Here is a 13,424-nt window from a genome sequence, read left to right as displayed (position 1 = left end):
AGAAAGTTATTTTGAGGCTAACCAGAGCTCCAGCCAGGCTGAGCAGCAGAAGCAGGAAGACTCTCTGTTGAGGTGTTTTGTCACTGCCAAATAACATTCTCAGAATCTCCAGAGAGTCATGGCATCATCACCACCTAATATCGTATATATTTGACTTTTGTCTATCTTCTCCCACAGAAGTATAGGCTCCATGAGGGCAAGGATATTGTCTGTCTGGTTCACCTGTGTATGCCCAGCACCATCAAAATTGCCTGGTACATAATAGATGCTTAATATTAATGAATAAATGTTGAATAAATACATTTCAGGGATGATCAGAAAATGAGTGGCAAGAGGAAGAAGACAGAATATATAATCAGAGGTCTACAAGAGACTGGATGTCAGTGCCCTGTTCCTTCAATAACCAACACTTCTATTTTCCTCAGCCCCCCTTAATATTTCAGATTGCACACAAAGATAGTTTAAGACTCTTGAGAACAAGGCCCGAGTCTTGTTCTCCATCATGGGGTCTTGCTCTCAAGAAGTAGCCAGTAAGTGTTTACAGAACCATACCAGGAAACAACATCAGTCTGTCTTGAAAGGGCAGAGGCTCCCCCAGAATCTCATGCTCTGGAATGGTCTCCCCGCATGAATAATGTCTCACCCTTTGCATATTTTCTTATCTTCCACACATTTTAGCACTGCTGGTTCTTCTTCCAAATAGGGTAAAATGAGTTACAATGCTAACTCCAGAGTTCAGAAACACAGTTTGAAAACTTCCCACAATTATCACTTCATTATCCCTACACGTATGCAAAAAAAAAAATGACCATTGTAAGTGATGAACAATCTTAGTCAAATTCAGAAACACTCATCTATCCCTGAGATGTGGTAAGTAGGGTTTTCCCCCCTAATAAAATATATACTTCAAAGAACCAGAAGAAGAAAATCTTCCATTCATGGCTTTTTCCGCCAATAACAGCTCACCTTGCAATAGGTACATGTCATTTTACCTACCTATATACTTACCAAAAAATCCACGTGACCTGGCCAGACCAGGACAGGTCCACATAGTCACATCATTCTTGGGAGAACCTTGGCCAGTTGCAATCTCCTTTGTCTTAGGTAGCCAGGTTAGGGAACAAATCTGTAATAATGATCCCCAAAATAAAGAATTATGGCAATTTCTGATTCATTGAATGCATTTTAAACTAAGTTTAGGCAGTATGTTCTGTCCACATCTACTTCCAGTCTACATATAGGGTTAGGCTATTAGAGGAATTACGTTAGTTCCAGGTAAGTTTATCCCAAAGCAACAAAAAACTAAATGTACAAAGAGACTTAGGCACGATGAACCTATGAATTGAAGTGGACTACGATTATTTTATTTTCTTGAGCTCCAAAGTTACTGCAGCCAGTGACTGAAGCCATTAAATGAAAAGACACTTTCTCCTTGGAAGTAAAGCTATGACAAAACAAGACAGTGTGTTAAAAAGCAGAGACATCACTTTGCCGACAAAGGTCCATATAGTCAAACCTATGGTTTATCCAGTAGTCATGTGTGGATGTGACAGTTGACCATAAAGAAGGCTGAACATCGAAGAATTGATGTTTTCGAATTGTGGTGCTGGAGAAGACTTTTAAGAGACCCTTGGACTGCAAGGAGATTAAACCAGTCGATCCTAAAGGAAATCAACCCTGAATATTCATTAGAAGGACTGATGCTGAAGCTGAAGCTCCAATACTTTGGCCACCTGATACAAAGAACTGACTCATTAGAAAAGACCCTGATGCTGGGAAAGACTGAGGCAGGAGGAGAAGGGGATGACAGAGGATGAGATGGTTGGATGGCATGATCAACTCAAAGGACATGAGTTTGAGGAAACTCAGGGAGTTAGTGATGGACAGGGAAGTCTGGTGTGCTGTGGTCCATGGAGTTGCAGAGTCGGATACAACTTAGCGACTGAACAACAACAGCATGATCACTGTCCAGCCAGACTGTTCCCAATTTTCACAGTTAAAGCAGAGCTGAGAAAGAAAATGGAAAAAAAAAAAAAAAGATACACAAGTTAAATTAACTTGCAACTCACAGGTGAAAAGGGTTTTACAAAAGGAAACTTAGGAGCTGAAACTCCTATAGACTCAGCAGCTAAAGAGAGGTGTGTCTGGGTCCTATGCTCTATTGTATATTAGTTTCACAAGAGTCTAGAAGATCAGAATGAAGGTGAACTCCAGGAAAGACATTTACCTGTGAGTCTGTGCTTGGGGTTTGGATGCTCTGCCCAGTACTTATGTCCAGGATGTGTAAGCGTCCATCCTTCATTCCTCCTCCAACAGCGAGGACTTCAGTCTGCCAGGGACACCAATCAATGGCCTTTAAAGTTCCAAATAATCACACAGGCAGGTCAGCTTTGGAGGTGAACTCATGAATGAGATGCACACATATAACCAGAGGTTCCAGAGGTGTGCCCCCATGGCAGATCTCCAGAACCTCTGATCTAAAGGCAAGAGCTACTGCCCTCTCCAGAGATTACTTCTCATGGACTAGAAATCACCTATTGTCATCTTCTTCAAATTTAGGTAACAAGTGCAAGTATTTCAAACAGAAAAAGTACACAATAATATGTTTGAAAAGCTACATTCAACATATCCTCTGGGGCAAAAAATCTGCTGCTAAAATATTTGACATGTACCTCTAGAATCTGATTACAAAATGCAGTCTTCCTCTGGTTTGTCTACCTGTGTCCTTAGGTTCTAGGTCAGAGAAGAGAACAGAAGAGAACGGAGAGCTATACCTGCTTGCTCGCAACACAAAAAATCTTATGTTTCAAATCCTAATAAAAGGTTGCTGCTACGAGCTGTGAACGACACCAGGATTCGTGTCTTTTGGAAGAGAGGGATTCGATCCAGGGCCAGAGACAAGGCTTGATCACTCAGAGCTTTTGTGTAGCAAAGCTTTACTGAAGTATAAAATAGACAGAGAAAGCTTCTGACATAAACATCAGAAGGGGACAGTATCAGTGCTCCCTTGCTAGCTTTGAGCAAGGTGCTTTGTACCTGTTAGCAACTTGCTAATCAGATAAAGGAACACCTCAAAACTGAGAGAGCTGCACCAGGCCCCTCTCCCACAACATGCATTTGAGATAGCACTGACACAAAGTGAGTCATCCCCAGTCATGAAGCAACTGACATGAATCTTGAAGAAAGGCAGATTTCCAAGCAAATACGTTTCCTTAACATAGCTTAAGAGAATATTTCCATGAGTAAGACATACTGGTTTGTTGATCTATTATCAGTTCAAGGTTTGAGTCTTAGGCAAACCAATTTGAAGAAAGACAGTTCAGTTCAGTTCAGTCGCTCAGTTGTGTCCGACTCTTTGCAACCCCATGAATCGCAGTACGCCAGGCCTCCCTGTCCATCACCAACTCCCGGAGTTCACTCAGACTCACGTCCATCGAGTCAGTGATGCCATCCAGCCATCTCATCCTCTGTCGTCCCCTTCTCCTCCTGCCCCCAATCCCTCCCACAGCATCAGAGTCTTTTCCAATGAGTCAACTCTTCGCATGAGGTGGCCAAAGTACTGCAGTTTCAGCTTTAGCATCATTCCCTCCAAAGAAATCCCAGGGCTGATCTCCTTCAGAATGGACTGGTTGGATCTCCTTGCAGTCCAAGGGACTCTCAAGAGTCTTCTCCAACACCACAGTTCAAAAGCATCAATTCTTCGGTGCTCAGCCTTCTTCACAGTCCAACTCTCACATCCATACATGACCACTGGAAAAACCATAGCCTTTACTAGACGAACCTTTGTTGGCAAAGTAATGTCTCTGCTTTTGAACATGCTATCTAGGTTGGACATAACTTTCCTTCCAAGGAGTAAGCGTCTTTTAATTTTATGGCTGCAGTCACCATCTGCAGTGATTTTGAAGCCCAAAAAAGTAAAGTCTGACACTGTTTCCACTGTTTCACCATCTATTTCCCATGAAGTGATGGGACCAGATGCCATGATATTCGTTTTCTGAATATTGAGCTTTAAACCAACTTTTTCACTCACCTCTTTCACTTTCATCAAGAGGCTTTTTAGTTCCTCTTCACTTTCTGCCATAAGGGTGGTGTCATATGCATATCTGAGGTTATTTATATTTCTCCTGGCAATCTTGATTCCAGCTTGTGTTTCTTCCAGTCCAGCGTTTCTCATGATGTACTCTGCATATAAGTTAAACAAGCAGGGTGACAATATACAGCCTTGACGTACTCCTTTTCCTATTTGGAACCAGTCTGTTGTTCCATGTCCAGTTCTAACTTTTGCTTCCTGACCTGCATACAGATTTCTCAAGAGGCAGATCAGGTGGTCTGGTATTCCCACCTCTTGAAGAATTTTCCACAGTTTATTGTGATCCACACAGTCAAAGGCTTTGGCATAGTCAATAAAGCAGAAATAGATGTTTTTCAGGAATTCTCTTGCTTTTTCCATGATCCAGCAGATGTTGGCAATTTGATCTCTGGTTCCTCTGCCTTTTCTAAAACCAGCTTGAACATCAGGAAGTTCACGGTTCACGTATTGCTGAAGCCTGGCTTGAAGAAAGGCAGATTCCAAGGCAAATGCATAGTTTCATTAACATAGCTTAAGAAAAGCTATGTTAACATTTCCATAAGAAAAATCACACTGTTTAGCTCAAGGCTTGAGAAAAGTTAAGTTCAGGTTGAACCAGGTGTTGCCATGACAAGACAGGATTAGAAGAGAAAAGAAAAAAAAAAAAAACTTCTGCCACTTGCAGTTTATTTCCTCCTGCCACCTGGGGACCTCTGGCCTTCCTGCCAAGGCTGTTAACCCTCTCACTAATACAGTTTAGAAAATAAAATTGCCTATTCTTTAGTTATAAATTACTATTGCTAATTCTGACGTTTTCACTTATACAGTTTCCCATGTTTAACATTTTTTCAAAATTATAATTTTTAATTATCCCACAATATTATATCATGTTATTATACTCTAATTAATGTTTGTTCTAATGCTACACTCAGGTTGATTTTTTTTCACTTGTTTTTTGTTCCAAATGGCAATATTTTTTTGGCTGCACCACGTGCAGCTTGTGAGATCTTAGTTTGCCAACAAGGGATCAGACCCGGGTCCCCAGCAGTAGAAGCGCAGAGTCCTAACCACCATACCACCAAGGAATTCCCTGATGTTCATCTTATTTTCATTTGGTTTGCACTGGGTTGGGTTGAGCTTTTTGGAGAAAGTTGTGGGGCGGGAGAGGAGGGGGTTGTATTGTTTGTTTTTATAAACAATACTCTAATGAATATATTCTGGCATATGTCTTTGTTTCCAATATATTATTTTTTAGGTAAATTCCAAGCTTCAGAAGTGCTGACATAGATTTTTCCAAATAGTAGTAACTTTTTACAACACTAGGATCAGATGAGTACACTAATCTCATCCTCAGTTTAAGCTCATTTATCATTAAAAATTAATCTCCCATCCCACTTGCCCATCTAGAACTTTGCCAACATCCTCCATCAATATGTAGAATCTCATTCTCCTCCCTTTGAATGTGGGAGGGCTTGGGACTGGCTTGCAAACAACTGAATGCACCAAAAGTGTCACTACATGGCTTCTGGAATTGGGTCATAAAAGGTGATGCTGTTGCTGGAACGGGGAACCCTTCCAGGGCCTGAAACTGGGCTCTTATCTAATACTCAGAAATGCATTGTCCGAGGAGACACATGTGCTGACAAAACAAGAGATTTTATTGGGAAAGGGCACCCGGGTGGAGAGCAGTAGGGTAAGGGAACCCAGGAGAACAGCTCTGCCAGTGGCTCATAGTCTCTGTTTTTATGGTGAGGAGATTAGTTTCTGGGTCGTCTTTAGCCAATCATTCTGACTCAAGAGTCCTTCCTGGTGGTGCACACCTTGTTCAGCCAAGATGGATGCCAGAGAGAAGGATTCTGGGAGGTAGTCGGACCTGTGGTGTCTCCTTTTGACCTTTCCTGAACTCTTCCAGTTGGTGGTGGCTTATTAGTTCCGCCTTCCTTACCAGGACCTCCTGTCCTAAAACAACTCATGCAAACGGTTACTATGGTGCCTGGGCAGAGTGGGCGGTTTCAGTCAGTGTGCTTCCCCTAACGAGGCCACTTGCACCTTGCTCTCTGAAGCACTGGCCCTCTTGCCCTGAACCACGAAGTCCACCTCCCTTAAGGCAGCCACGTGGTAAGGAAGCCCATGTGGTAAGACTACCCAAATGATGTAGAGAAGCTCTGAGACCACATGAAGAGGGAAGGATGACTGGCCAGCCAACACTGCCCCAGCTCCTAGCACTTCCAGCTTCAGTCACTGTCTGACTGCAACCTCATGAGACATCCTGAGCCAGAACTGCTCAGAAGAGCCCTTCCCAAAGTCTGACCCACAGAAACCATAAAAGATAATAAAATAATTATGCTAAGCCAGCCACTAGGACTCAGGGTAATTTGTTACATAATAATAGGTATCAGAATAAATATAATTAGAAACCACAGACAATGAAATATGATTGTAGTTCATACAAGAAAGACAGTGAAGAACTCTAACCAGCCAAACTTCATTCAAACTAAAGACCTTGGCCTTGTATTATGAATAAATGTACAATTTAATTTTGAAATTAAAACTGAGTTGAAATAAAATATTTGTTGAATAAAATAAATTGAAATTAAATATTTACAATATATATGTTCTATATCTTATCTATATCTGCCTTAATTGTCTTTTTCAAATAACCCTTCTATTACACCCCTTGCTGGGCTGAATAAGAGAGCTATTTCAGTAAACACAAAATTTTGCATCTAATTTGAAGAGGCTGAGAAATTCTCTTGAGCCTAGGAACCTCAGTTTTATCACAGGATGAATATTAGTATTTTTTATATTTATTAGTAATCATTCTCTTCAGTACCCTATTTCTAATTAGCTTTTACTACAACCAAGCTGTTTTGGCAAAACTAGAAGCTCCATCATGGGCAGAATCACACAGATGTCAACATCTGAAGTCTGCTCTTACATTAATTGGCTAGCCTGCAGTGCCTGTGAGAACATTTACACTAGTGACTGTTTCTATGATTCCCCGGGTAGTAGATGCCACAAGGCCTGACTTGTTCAGGTTTCCAGAAACTCTATTGTCAACTTAAAAAAAATGCACAGCAGGAAGAGTTGTAAGTTTTACATGGGGCAAAATGAGGATGATAGCCCAGGAGACAGCAGCTCAGATACCTCTGAGAAACTCCTCCAAAGAGGTAGAAGGAAGGTCAGTATATATGTGATCTTGGTGAGGACATACACTCAAGCACCTATTTTCTGCAGAAGGTTTCTGCTAGTCACAAGGAGCAGTCATGACCATGAAGGATTTTAGTGCTTTTCTAGATGTGGGAGATATAAGAATTGGGCTCAAAAAATCAGCTCCTGAACTCTCTGAAGACCTGTTCTGCCTGCTTTCCCCAAGAACACTGTTTCATTTCTGTTCTTCACCCTGAACTCTTTTCACAGTACACTAAGTCGCTTCAGTCATGTCCGACTGTGATCCTGTGGACTGTAGCCTGCCAGGCTCCTCTGTCCATGGGATTCTCCAGGCAAGAATACTGGAGTGGGTAGGCATTCCCTTCTTCAGGGGATCTTCCTGACGTAGGGATCAAACCTGGGTCTCCCACATTGCAGGCAGATTCTTCACCATCTGAGCCACCAGAGAAATCCTTCAGGGGGAATTGAAAATCAGCAGCTGCAGCAGTACATGATTTAATTCTTATAGAGGCAGATGGCAATAGCCAATGGCAAGTGCCAGTTTGTAGTCGACAATATTAGTTCAATTCACTGTATTTCTGATACGACATCTAAGAATATAAGCAGCTCCTTGCAGGAAGCAGCTCTCTGCAAGACAGCGTTTGCCTGTCACTTTAGCAAAGCTATATTTTAACTACCCTTTATACCAGATGATCCCATGCTTAACCACCAGCTCAAGCATACCTTTCAAAACTGTTGAATTTCTTACCTTGACTGCTGTAGATTGATGTATGACTTTTAGTGGGGGACCCTGTGCATTTGCACCTGGATCATAGGGCCATATAGTTAGCAGTCCATCACTACAGCCACTGGAAAGCAGCCTGCCACCCGGCGCCCACTTCAGACCACACACAGCTTGTGTGTGTTGAAGAGTTCCAACATGGTGTTGGGCTACCCGAACGTCGTGATGATAAACACGGCCCAGTCTCGATCCACTGCCAAGAGGTAAAGGGGCAGGTTAGGACAGAGAACTTGAGCCCTACTGCTGTATAAGCATAACATGAAGTACTGTTCATACTCCCGAAAAACCCCTTAGGATAGATTCAAAACATAGACATTTCTTGACTTAATAAGAGTGGAGTATTCTGTCTGGGTGATTCTTCTCACAAGTAGATTTGTCTGACAGTTTCAAATCTGGATATTAAAAATATATCCTTTGATAGATATCTCCAATGGCTTCAATATTATACAGACAGGCATGGAAAAAATAAATTTAGAAGATAATCATATTTTCCCAGATAGTAGTTTATGTATTGGACACAGGAAATATTACTTTTCTGGAATTCAATACCTCATATTATCTCAATGAAATGGTGTATATACCATATATATGTTAGACATAGAAACGTATTATTTCCTTTTTCTATTAATCTGCAAATCTACTTGTTCATTCTACTATCATATAAAAAGATAATAAAACTATCTGCAAGTCACAACAAACTGCAATATGATTCAAAATCACTGGATCCAAATTTGGATCCAAATGATGATAAAGGTCCTATCACTCAAAGATAATGAGTAATACTGATAATAATTTCTGCACTAGTTTTCTCCAAGGAGAAAATAAATAAGTGCCTACAATTATTTCTTGAAATTTCTCAAAGTCCAGTGTCAGATTTTTAAAAAACTACTTAGGCTCAGCCCTGAATAGCATTCTGATGAACTATATAGACTCTGCAGCCAGACCACTTGGTTCAAAGCCTGACTCTTCCCCTTATGCTAACCACGTGACTTTAGGCTGCTGTCTCAGTTTACTCCTCAAAAAAAGAGGGTGCGGGGGATATAAACCACTTTGTAGTATTATTGCAGGGATTAAAACACAGTTATACACAACAAGAGTTAGCACAGTTCCTGGCACAGAGTACTCCAAACATTTTGAAAGTGAAGTCGCTTACTCGTGTCCAACTCTTTGCAAACCCATAGGCTGCAGCCTACCAAGCTCCTCCGTCCATGGGATTTTCCAGGCAAGAGTACTGGAGTGGGTTGCCATTTCCTTCTCCAGAGGATCTTCCCAATCCGGGGATCAAACCCAGGTCTCCCGCATTACAGGCAGACGCTTTAGCTGCTATTATTTTAAGAAAATATTTTGCTCATATTCCTCATGGATAATGAAACTAAACTTACACAGCGTAGATTGTAAAAGGAACCCAAGTATAGAATTGATTTGGCTGCAACAACGCCTCAGGGTAAGTATTTATTCCTTTACAAGGGCATTTTGCGTAAGTAGTTTTAAGTTAAGCGACTTAGCAGCAGCAGCAGCAGTTTTAAGTTTGGCTATAATCACAAAGTTTTGAAATCTCAATTTACATCTGAGCTACTGAAAGAAATTATAGAAGGCTCTGAGTTTTATTTAAGAAATACAGTGTGAAGATGAATGACTTATTAAATAAATATTTAGGCTGATTATGTGGGCTCACAGGAACAAGTCATTTAACTTTTCTAGTCAAAAAGAAGCAGTTAGACAACTAAATCAGTAGTTCTCAAAAGTGAAGAAGCATCAACATCACTTGCGAAATTAGAAATGCATATTATCAGCCCAACATCAGACCTACTGAATCTCAAATTCTCAGAGAGAGGGCAGCAATCTGGGTTTTGAGGAGCATTCCAGGCCATTCTGACACAGGGTCAAGTTTGAGAATCACTGAACTGGTTATTCTATGAGGTTCCTTCCAGCTCTAACCTCTGTGGGTTTGTGAATTGGAATTATGCCCCCAGAAAGCTTAACATATTTCACATTAGTGATACTGACAGCAATAAATACTGATTTCAACAAAATATCCCTCTAGCAAGTATACAGAGCAACTTTCAGCTTAAACAGAGTTTTACATTTTACTTTAACAATCATTTCACCTGTGATTTTGAACCTCACAATCCCAGTACGAGTACACGCTGCAGACACAGAGCCACCATGGTACACGTGGCCACTGGACCACTTATAGCATCAGAAGGTCTGAACAGCTGACAGTTATGGTAGGATCATGACCGTTACTAATCATGTCTGTTTGGTTTTACTTTGGTTTCAAATTTTATAGTTCTGTTCACCTGTAATCAATTGGTGATGCAAACATAATCGGTTCCAATAAGATGCTTCTCACCTGCTGAGGATATAGTGATTCCAGCTTAGAGCCCCAACTACTGACAAATGGCCAAGCATATTTCTCAGTCGCTTTTTAGTGACCACATCCCATAACTGAAAAAAAATGAAAAAGCATGATTAATTAGCATTTTCACAACCCACAATCTTCTCAAAGGGCTAACAGCCAGTTAGTCTTGATACAGCCAGCCCTCGTGCTAAGTGAAAGTTCAGCACCTCTAACCCTAAAGCAGTTTTCAATGCTGTCTGCATATTTGGATCATCGGGAGCAGAGTTCAGGTGCTAGACATTCTGATTCAATGGTGGGAGTAAGATCCTGGGCGTACGGCATTTATTCTAAAGTTTCTTAGGTGAATTCAGTCAACTGCAAAAGGTTGAGAATCACTATTTGACACTTCTAGTTCCTTCAAACTATGGGAATTCCAAAGCTGGAAATCCACCTACAGTTATCAACAAATAAAATTTGAGTGCCTACACAATTTCTAGGGTCAGGAATTCCATTTACTGCTAAGAGACTCCTTTCCTGCCAGCTAAAAATGATATTCTAACCCATATTAAGAATGAACACTTTGGCATAAGAAGAAATCATGACAGGACCCTCATAGGCTCATTACAGAGATGAAAAAAACAGTAGAGCCATCTGTGGCCCTCCAAAGTCATTGGGCACCCAAGCAATATTATTTATCTGTTGCTAATAAACAATAATAATAATACATGAGAAATTAGATAGATTGATGAAACTTGCTAAGCTCCCATTTTAGAGAGCCTATTAGAAAAAAATTCACTACTTTTAAGTAACTCTACTTCTGATTTTGGCTTTAGGTAAGAAAGGAGGACTGGAAGATTATCTATTTCAGTTTTAGGATTTCTCTTCAGAGTTCTAAAAACTGGGGATCTCATAAGCCCAACTTTAGTTTGAGAGAAAAAAGTGAGGGGATAAAAGGAAATGTGACACAAAGAAAGATTGTGTGAAAAAACAAAGCAGAGTATGCCTACATCCTCATTAAACAGCATTCAGGGAAGACCCCAGAATGGCATATCCTCTTACGCCCCATAGCTTCAAGTACCACATCTACTATAAGTTTCTTTATTTTATTAAATAGTCGATCTGTTATTAAAAGTAAATCTTAGGGACTTCCCTAGTGATCCAGTGGTCAAGACTTTGCCTTCCAATGCAGAAGGTATGGGCTTGATCCCTGATCAGGGGGCTAAGATCCTATATGCCCTGCAGCCAAAGAAACAGAACATAAAACAGAAGCAATGCTGTACCAAATTCAATAAAGATTTTTTAAATGGTCCATATAAAAAAAAAAAAGCTTTAAAAAAGTCAACTTTGGTTATCCCGCCCCTATAGAGAACACACTGTGAGACAGAAACGCTGCCCAGTACTTGTATTTCTCCCTCGCTGGTACCAACAGCCAGGCAGGTCCCCTCTGTCATCCAGGACACAGAAGACACGTAGTTACAAGGGAGACTGAAGTACATATTTTCAATTCTGTTGTGATTATCCCCATTCCAGACGTATACAGAAGATCCAAGGGCTATGGCAATAAGATTTTGAAAATTCCAGTCCAGGATATTCAGATCTATAAGAGAGCATTTCAGATTGGGGTGATTATACAGCCAAATAAAATTATTTTCAAATAAACAACTTTACTTATAGGTAGAGGAGAAAGATTAATGATTTCCCCACGGTCAGCTGAAAAACAGAATCATGGATCCAATCAGATCATTAGAAGTTCAAAAATGAAAGCTGGAATAGAATCTTATATCAAGATACACAATAATGCTTGTATCAAGATAAGCAATAATGCTTATCATTTATGCTCATATATATTTATTTAGAAGCATTTAAAAAACTTGTCAGTTTCATCTACCATTATAATTAATACATGGATTTCATCTAACAGATCATTAAAGTTTAAAAGCACGTAATTCTTATGGAAACATCCTTGGACCTAGACTATACAGATGAGAGTTGCCACCATCATTTCTAATCAAAAGACAACCTAACTACAGTAAATCTAGAAGAGGTGATCTCTGGCTTATTTATGATACCTGGAAGTTCTTAGTATTCTCTATCTTACACTCAAAGAATTACATGAGTGCTCAGAGAAACCGTATTTGTATGACCACTTACTAAACCATATCTGATCTTATTTCTTTTTTTTTTTAATTTTATTTAATTTTTAAACTTTACATAATTGTATTAGTTTTGCCAAATATCAAAATGAATCCACCACAGATATACATGTGTGATCTTATTTCTTATAAGACAGAAACTCCTATCCTGATTGACACACATCAATATGAAACTATGAAGCTCACCAGTTCCACTAGAGCAGTCTAAGCTCCCTATAGCTCATCCCTCCCACCGATGCAAACTACAAACTCTAAACAAAATTCAAAAAACAAACAAACACCTGAGAACTCTGGAAAATAAGCAAAAGCAGGTAAATCAAGTTAAGGAAGTGAAAACTTGGGGAGGCAATCCACCCAGGGGTGAGTTTTCCACTTTTCTCCTTACACAGCTTTACACTGATGGTGGGGGGGTGGGGGGAGCAGGCAATCATAGAATAACAGTAGCAGTTCAAACTCCAATAGAAAGCCTACCTTGTTTCTGGTCAAAGAAATCAGAGAAAGGAGCTCGAGGTGGCCAAAGTGTGAGGAGAAAGCCTGGGAAGGGAGAGGACCACAGAAAGGCATCCTCTAATTGTGAGTATATGAACCCACACACACCTCAGCCTAACCCGAAAGTGCCTAAGTACAAGGAAAAGTTGTATTATCCAATCTAAAAAACATGGAGGAAAAATTTTTTGAAGAAATGGACAGAACCTTAGGGATTGGTGGAATAATATCCACAGATTTAAAAGTGAAAATGAAGTCGCTCAGTCATGTCCCACTCTTTGCAACCCCATGGACTGTAGCCTGCAGGCTCCTCCATCCATGGGATTTTCCAGGCAAGAATACTGGAGTGGGGTGCCATTGCCTTCTCTAGGAGATCTTCCCGACCCAGGGATTGAACCCATGTTTCCCGCATTGTAGGCAGAC

The 13,424-nt window shown here is 40.4% G+C and overlaps 1 protein-coding gene across 3 annotated transcripts in view; it reads right to left on the bottom strand.

The window, feature by feature from the left end:
• The window catches only part of CDC20B (cell division cycle 20B), a 68,357-nt gene that overhangs the window by 6,097 nt on the left and 48,836 nt on the right, over positions 1 to 13,424 (bottom strand). For all 3 annotated transcript variants that reach the window (XM_070774683.1, XM_070774681.1, XM_070774682.1), the window contains 5 exons: positions 11,763 to 11,959; positions 10,375 to 10,469; positions 7,989 to 8,214; positions 2,228 to 2,353; positions 1,009 to 1,126 (listed from right to left, as the gene is read on the bottom strand). In XM_070774683.1, the coding sequence (XP_070630784.1) occupies positions 1,009 to 1,126; positions 2,228 to 2,353; positions 7,989 to 8,214; positions 10,375 to 10,469; positions 11,763 to 11,959 (762 nt within the window). The remainder of the gene's footprint in view (positions 1 to 1,008; positions 1,127 to 2,227; positions 2,354 to 7,988; positions 8,215 to 10,374; positions 10,470 to 11,762; positions 11,960 to 13,424) is intronic.

The sequence above is a fragment of the Bos indicus genome, chromosome 20 (assembly GCF_029378745.1).
Source record: "Bos indicus isolate NIAB-ARS_2022 breed Sahiwal x Tharparkar chromosome 20, NIAB-ARS_B.indTharparkar_mat_pri_1.0, whole genome shotgun sequence".
Classification (NCBI taxonomy): Eukaryota; Metazoa; Chordata; class Mammalia; order Artiodactyla; family Bovidae; genus Bos; species Bos indicus.
Note: the sequence above shows the minus strand (reverse complement) of the source record. Positions and strands in the feature narration are given on the sequence as shown.